This window comes from Bactrocera latifrons, unplaced genomic scaffold (genome assembly GCF_001853355.1).
Source record: "Bactrocera latifrons isolate USDA-ARS-PBARC rearing strain unplaced genomic scaffold, ASM185335v1 scaffold_28, whole genome shotgun sequence".
In the NCBI taxonomy this organism is placed as follows: domain Eukaryota; kingdom Metazoa; phylum Arthropoda; class Insecta; order Diptera; family Tephritidae; genus Bactrocera; species Bactrocera latifrons.
The window spans coordinates 226,827-235,036 of record NW_017536407.1 but is presented as its reverse complement, the minus strand read 5'-3'; the positions used below and the strand labels follow the sequence as shown (position 1 = coordinate 235,036).

The following is an 8,210-nucleotide window of genomic DNA, read 5'->3' as shown; positions in this document are numbered from 1 at the left end:
TTAATAATAATGAGATTATGCCATTTAAATCGATCGAATTATACGAGTACTTTGCACTGATATGCTCGCAGCAGTCCGAGGTACAGCGCATGGTGTTCAGCATTGTACAAAATAAAACGAAAATGTTACAAATTGATATTTTTAGATTAAAAATATAAGGTCTATATAAATTGCCTTTACAAATTTGTGTAGCAGTATGAATAAGAGAACAGAGAACAGAGAAGTACTGGGTTGTGTGAAGAGAAATAAACTTATTAGCTGTATCGATACGTCGGTCATTAGAGATTAGTGAAACGAACAAATTATAAAACTGTTCGAGAAGTCTGACAGTAGTTTTTCGTTTGTTTTTAAAACCAGTGAAAAAACATTGACGAAAGCGGTACGTTGGAAATCAGTTTCTAAGAAGAAAGCAGCAATCTAGGTTAGTAAGCAGAGAAAAGGCGTATCGAATACCGCTCTTATTAGAGGGTTAAAGACTGCATGTTAACTTTACTCGTATGACCGATGTCAATGATCAGTTTTGTATCGAGCCGTTTGAAGTCTGTTGGATGCGTCTCCCTRTAGTTATGGGAATTTTGGTATACATAGTTATGAAAACTTCAACATATTTATGAAAGTTTTCAATTTTTTTCCGATTACTACACATGAATTTATCTGAAGTTCTCATTATTTCTTTTCTCAGCATTTCTTTTATCGCTAGATGACGTTTAATTCTGTCAACATGAAACTTTAGACTGCTTAAAAAACGTAACTAAAATACAGTCATAAATATATTATAAATAGGTTCAATAATCACTTCCGGGATTACTTTTTTCTTGATAGGCATTGTTTTAAAAAAGTGTAAGAAAGAAGTGTAGGAAAGAGGAGGCTATATATTACTTATTCTTTAAGATAAGAGCGAGAAGAAAAAACGTCATTCGGAGCGCTCGGAGTGCACACCTCAAACTTTAAACGCGTTTTTCTCAAAACACCCTTTTTTTTAACTGGCGGAGATGATTCTGGTCGAACTGCTCAACCGATTTGCTTAATTTTTTTTTTTTTTTTAATTTTCACAAAACGCCTGGCTATCGTCCCTATCTTTTTTTATAAGGGATTGACAATGTTATGACAAAATTTTTGTAAAAAACATGATGAAAAATTACCAAAAAAAAAAAAAACGTTAATTACTTCTTTATTTACAAAATTTGTTTATGATTCTAGTAGGGAGGATAACCATTTACGTATTTTTTAAGAATATCCAAACATGAGAAATCGTGTCCGCTAGTGAAAAAACGCTTCTCATTCACCTAGCCATTTCTCCGATAAATATTTGGTATCAAAAAAATTCCAAAAAAAATTGTTTGTTCCACTATATACCTCATGATATGTGAAAAAAGTTCTATTGTAGAATAAAAAATTCTACGAAAAAAATTTCAAAAAACAGGCCAGATTACCCTACTGCTAGCATTGACTTAATCAACAACATATAGTATGTATGTTACRCAGCATTTTTGATAACACTGTATATTTAGAAATAATAGCGCATAAGTTGCTCTAACGCACRCTCTTAGTGCAGACAGACATTAAACAACAACAACGCTTAAGTATATCAAGCTTTGAATACAAGCTAAGCTTAAATGCTACACYCTGTTTACAACTCTTAAGTACAGCCAAGTAACCAGACCGCCTTCGTGAGTTTGTGCGAGTATTTCAATGAAAGTGAGTTAAAGTTCAACTAGCGACAACTTTATAGTGCGATCAGTTGAGATTGATAAAACAAAAAGAATAAAAGTGCGGCAAGTGTACGCGCCGCTGCTTTGTTTGCAAGCGATTGCGCGGCTACTTGGTTGTGTCCAGCGGAAAAGTGATTATTAATTTAGAATAAAGGGTTAAATACACAAAGTGAAAAAATAGGAAGGTGAAGTGGCATRTAAGAAATATTTTCTGGACTTTTATTAAAAAAATATGAAAAAATTCAAATGAAGACAAATCGATGAAGTAATGATTTAGTGAAGGAACGGCGCTCCATCGGGCATCGCTAAGAAACAAAAGACCACAAAGCGCGGCTCAGGCGCCTACCAGATATCTCGTTTAACGTAAACTAACATAAGTGAAAAATTCTAGTCAAACTAGTCAAAATGTTTACAATRCAAGTAAATTTCATAATTGCATGCACATTAATCAAGCTAAYAGTTGCAAGTGAAATTTGCGACGCGGGCGTGCAGCCGGAAGCGTTAGAGGAGACAGTTCAACGGACATCGCCGCTTTATGGCTTATCAGCAATCAGTAATGATTATTTAAGTAGAACGCAGTGCAACGAGCATTTGCAGCTCTTCCGTGTTGGTGTGAGACAGAGGTTGCCTTGGGCGCTGAAAAGTGAGTGTGTGAAGTCCAAATTAATATTATTATTCAAACAAAAAAAAAATAAAAAAAAAATAATAATAATAATAACATACATATATATCTTTAAAAATAAAATTTACGTATCACATTGTTTGGCCGCAATGGACACCCAAACCACTGAACCGATTTTAGTAAAGTTTAGCATACTGTGTCCAGTTCGAAAAAACTTAGAAGATAGGATAGTAAAAACCATTCATAAATAAAAAATACAGTGAGAGCTCTATTAAGCAGACAACTCTATTAAGTGGACAGAAATTCTGTTAACCAGACATTGAGAAAACTGGCTAAATTCATTATTTTTTCCTTTCCAATGAAATCTATTTGTATAAACATATCCAAAGTTAAACCCAAGTACAATTCCTTGGATCCCTATACCGACTGAAACGTTTCCGCCTTTATTCGTAAATGAAATTTTCATTGTATTGAATGGTTTATTATATGAATAATAGCATTAAATTTATAAAACAGCAACGCGTGACCACATCCACTATCATATACTATATATAAAACTACAATATTGGCCCGAAGTCTGGTTCTACGGTAAACTTTTTTCTGACTGCACTGAGTTTTTAAAAATTGTAAAAATTAAAAAAGCATAGTACTGGGCATATGGATAGGTCGCGATATAAAAAAAATCTACAATGTAGACTCTGTAAAAATATCAGGCAAATCGGTCCAATTAACGCCTGAAAATACGTGGGTATCGTTTCAAGAAAATTGCTCTTAAAGTGTTTCGCAGTCTACGTCAGCAAGTTCCGTTCAAAGAAAATAATTTGAATGTTGAAAAATTATCTTGTAGACATGTTCTTTAGTAGTTAAATTTTGAAAATATGAAATATATTTCTAGAAAATTAAAAAAAACAAAAAATAAAATCATGGAAGATTTAAACCCATCGTAAAACGATAAAATAGCAAACATGAAGGCAAAAATAAATTACGGACGTTATGAGTTGTAAATGTGTTTAARTTGCTTTTCTTTTAACATTTTTAAAGACTTCTGTAGTGGTCCTACTTGTTTCGGTAATAGTCTAACTAGAAATCCCTTAAAAAAATGAATTTATTACAATATCTCCCAACCAAACAGTGTTCGACGCCTCGGCGAGCCTCGAGCCGGGCTTCACATTCGGCAATAATTATTGGTTGGGCAATATAGACGTTTGTGACGCCGTCGATAAGCCGTTGGCTTCGCATACSTCATCCCATTTACCACATAACATGAAAGCCGAGCTGTTGACCTCAGTAGCGCCTTTCCCCGTCGAGTTTCGCATAATCTACCTACGTCACAACTCCAGCTGGCAAGCGGATCCGGTGGTGATTGCATTTGCCACACGGGTGCATGTGGGTCTTTGTGTGCCTAGCTCATGTGCGGAGCACGAAATTCGCAGCCTCATGGAAACTTATTTGGCTAGCGATCTCTTTGTCGGCAATGCGCTGTACGATATGAACTTGCAATATGATTATGCAAAAGATCTGAAGCTGACGGCGGCTACTTTTCGTAGAACTTCATTTTATTTGTGTTGTCTTTTTATTGCAACAACAATTGGTTTGACCATTGCCGCTGGCATGACGCGGAGCACAGCGGCCATAAAAGATAATAATAACACCAAAGTTGCTGTTGAAGCGCAGGGTCTGAGCGAGAGCACCGCTGAAAGCAACACTACAATTGAAAAGTTGCTGTTGGAGCAACAGCAATCAATTGGTGTCTCGAGCTTCATAGCCTGCTATGACATCCAAGCCAATTGGCAGCACATCTTTAAGCCATCTAAAGCGGATTACACTTTTGCTGCACTCAATGGCATACGATTTTACAGCGCCGTTAGCGTCACCGTGTACCATTACTTAATGTTTCTCTTCAATGGCACAAGAAATAAGTTGACGCTCTTTAACTATCAAGTGCACGTGGGAAATGTTGATGTATTTGTAGATATATTTTTTACAATCAGGTGAGACATTTGAGTATAAAATTTCCATTTACAAAATATTTATATCGAAATATATTTCTTCTYAGCGGATTCCTACAGTCTTATAATCACTTTCGGAATGTCAGAATGTTGGAGGTGATACGACAGAATAAYTTGAAGCAAAACTTAGTATTCATAGGACTGCATATATTTCACCGCTGCCTGAGGTGAGTTTGTTAGCCCTTAAAGAGAGCACAAGTTGATTAAGTAAGACTATTTTCCAAATATTTTTCAAGTTATAAATCATGAAATAATATCCTAAGGCTAAGCACACATTGGAGTSAGGCAAAGATGAAAGTCATGAAAAATTAAACATAACTTGAGATAATAGACGGATCTTTGAGATAGGTCAGGTTAGGTTATGTCGTAGGACTGATCAAAAATCGAAAGAAATTCATCTCACTTGGACACATATTCATCCTTTATGTTAAACCATTAAACTCCTAAAAGATAATAATCAGTAACTCATCGATCGACGAATCGAATCACGAAGTAATGAGTATATTCTAAACGTCTTTCGACCTGGGTAGAGCTAATGAAAGGGTTGGAACAAGGACATACCGAAATTCTCTTCTACTTCAACTAGATTCCTGAAAACTTAGATCACTTCGTCGCAGAGTCAACTCGTAGCGGTTATTTCTCTGAGGAAGGAATTGCTGGAAAAAAGTGGCAGTGAGTTTTTTCACAAATGGGTCAAGGCTAGGAGGGGGAGTTTTTCGTAAAGAGCTCTTAGTCAATTTTAGATTTAGGTTGTTAAGGTGTTGGTACGAAGTTTTCATTCACTCATACAGTAGAGCGGCGATAGAAGCGTCGAGCTCGCTAACTGTGCGCTCAAAGTTAGTCAATGATTGTCGGAACAAACTATAAATACTGTCAAGTTACTTAACCATCAGACTCGTTTGGGTGCCAGGTCATGGTGGAATCCCTGGAAACTGCAAAGCCGATGAGCCAGACAGAAGGGGCACCAAAGCTTCGCTCACATTGGACTGAGAGCGAGTTGGATCTCGATGGCATCTTGCGTTTCTAAACCTCGCGTATGCTTAGCAGAACATTAGACATAGCCGAGACTGACCAAGCGAGATTTTCGCTATGGTCGACTCTTCTTAACCTAACATTAACCCCGATACTCGATAGTGCAAAGCACTTTGATAWACGATATTGTTTCCATCTTCACTTTGTTTGAGCGAAACCAGCCAGTTTTTGAGTTTGGGAAAGAGAAAACTGTCGATGGTCCAAGTTTGACAAATCAGTGAATAGAAGACTAAGGCAAAGTGTAATGCACTAATTTATCGCAAACTATTTGCTCTGCCTAAGGTCGTTAAGGAAGAAAAGGTTAGCCAACTTTCTACTGAAAAATTGCAGAGACTTWAATTGCTATTTATAAATCTGGCTTACACAAATATTCTTTAGCAAGAAGTTTTGTGATTCGGTCTCACCAGGACTTTTTGAAGGGTCTGAAAGAGGTCGCTGATGAAGTCCGGCAGAATAAGCAAATATGAAGTGAAAACGATGCTCATTGCCTTTTTTGACATCAAAGGCATCGTCCACCATGAATTTGCTCCTCCTAGACAAACCGTCAACGATAAATTTTACGTACAAGTCCTCAAGAGACTCAAACGAAGGGTCAATCGGGTCCAACAAGATATCGCAGCCGATTGGAAGTTGCACCATGACAACGCCCCGGGTTACATCGCCTTTCTTGTGAACAGTTACCTAAACAAGGCCAGCATCCCAACGCTTTCACAGCCGCCCTACAGTCCAGATGTGGACCCCTCGGACTTTTTTGTTTCCTTGCCAGAAAAAACCAATGAAAGGAAAGCATTTTGAGACGACAGATGGGATGCAAGCAGCATGCACCTCTTCCGACGAATGCCGGTTTTTAAAACATTTTAACGATTGATTCAATAAATGTTTTTAAATCGACTCAGTCCTATGACTTTAYGAACAAACCCTGTATGTAAAAACTGCAAACTCCTATTTTTCGAGAATCTCCAAATAAAATATCTTGCAGGGGTTGCAAGAAGATTACTTCCTCAAGCCCCTAAGGGTCTATAAACGTAAATAATATTTATTTTTGTTTTTCTAGATTGGCGCCCTTATACTTTCTAACTATCGGCATAGCAGATTTTGGCGCACAGCTTATCGATGAAGTATCAATGTATCATACCGAGCACAAAATGAACGTGAACTGCGAAAAATATTGGTGGCGAAATGTATTCTTCATACAGAATTTCTACGATCACAATGACATGTGTGGACTCTGGACATGGTCATTGGCGTGTGATATGCAGTTTGCGGTATTGGCCACTGTGTTGCTTTTCCTATATGTCAAGTAAGTAATTTAGTTTGTAAATATATAATTCATGCAAATAAATTTTTCAACCGCTTGCAGAGATCCAAAACGCACCAAATTATGTTTAKCAGGTCTCGCTGTGGCAAGCGTAGTGTACACCTACTTTTATGGCTTCAAATTGAATTTTGATGGCTCTTTGGAGTCAACGTTCGTCTTTTTAACGGAAATCTACATACACCCGTTGGCGCGCATTTTGGCTTATATTTCGGGTGGCATCGCTGGTTGGTTCTTCGTTAAGCAGAAGCACTTGCCGTTCACTGTGGGCAAGAAGACACAGCAGTTTATTAGTTTTTTGATAACACTAGTATTCTTCGGCTGCGTATTCAAGCCGCCCYTTCAAACACTTTCGCCGTTTATATCGACTTCGATTTTATTATTGGAACGCATTATTTTTGCACTCACATGTAGTATTTTGATTGTAGCCAAYGCGCATGGGTGCATGCGTTGGTTTTTTCGCTTATTCGAGACAGTAGTGTTTCAGAAATTCCATAGAGTTGTTTATGCAATGTTTCTGTTGAACCCGTTGATCACATACGCGCTGCCGGGCTTTAGTCAATCGAACATTTATGCCAATCTCTTATCAATGGTGAGTTYAATCTTTTTAGAATAGTGTTGGATTGTATTATATGTAAGCTCTATTTTCAGGTTGCTGAATCCATCGGCGTTTTGGTTGTTCTGGTATTAGTTGCCACATTGTTCACTTTATTCTTCGAAACACCTTACCAAAATTTATCCAGACTGCTGATCATTCAGCAAATCAAGAAAAAACTTTCCTAAYAATAAATATAAGTATAATTGTAAATTATCCGTCTCTTGAATATGTGTTGAATCAACACTGTTTCTATAATAAATTGTTTAAGATCCATAAGTCACTTAAAAGAATTTCTTGTTTTAACTTAAGATGGTAGTGTATTTGTTTCGGAGCTCYTGGACAGCTTTTCTATTACAAGTGAGTCTTGCTTTAATAGGTTGCAACTCCTAACCGAAATATGTACCCGTAAAAACACCACCCTGAACAAAGGTGTTGAAGCACCCGTGCTGATGGCTGAATGGTCAGCGGGTGGTAACGAACGGGCCCCTCTGATGTCCGGGCGAGGTCGGAGGTATTACAATGCCTTCTTTACGCGTACCGGCTCTACGGACGAGTCACCGGCCTACTCGTGCGAACAGAACATTAATCAACGTACAACAATAACAACAACAAAAACGTCCAAGTTGACGGCAACCGCTGTGCTACTGGTATAGCTATGACATATAGGAATCCAATAACAGAATCCGATGTGGGTAATCTACTCGCCTTCASCCAGCAGACAATTAAGAGTACTACCAGATGTACCAGTCAGAGTTCACTGGTAGTTACAGCAGCAGAAACTACCAAATCAGACGCGGAAGCCCCCATCTCCAAAGCTGTCATGAGCACCAATCAAAGTGCGCTGGTAGCTAAAGGAGACAACCAGTGCAAGAAACGCAAATATATCCAAAATCGATTGAGGAAGAACTGGTACCAGAGGGCA

At 37.7% G+C, this 8,210-nt stretch overlaps 1 protein-coding gene across 2 annotated transcripts; it reads left to right on the top strand.

The window, feature by feature from the left end:
- The first annotated feature begins 729 nt into the window (after positions 1-729).
- Positions 730-7,578, top strand: LOC108970100 (nose resistant to fluoxetine protein 6-like). 2 transcript variants are annotated; one of them, XM_018935254.1, is made up of 7 exons: positions 730-747; positions 1,512-2,355; positions 3,467-4,325; positions 4,391-4,510; positions 6,430-6,675; positions 6,736-7,282; positions 7,342-7,578. In XM_018935254.1, the coding sequence occupies exons 2-7, from the start codon at positions 2,118-2,120 to the stop codon at positions 7,471-7,473; spliced, it is 2,142 nt and encodes a 713-aa protein (XP_018790799.1). In that variant the 5' UTR covers positions 730-747; positions 1,512-2,117; the 3' UTR covers positions 7,474-7,578. The 2 variants fall into 2 exon arrangements, with proteins under 2 accessions (XP_018790799.1, XP_018790800.1); XM_018935255.1 differs by lacking the exon at positions 730-747 and having other exon boundaries at positions 1,508-2,355.
- The last annotated feature ends 632 nt before the right edge of the window (positions 7,579-8,210 follow it).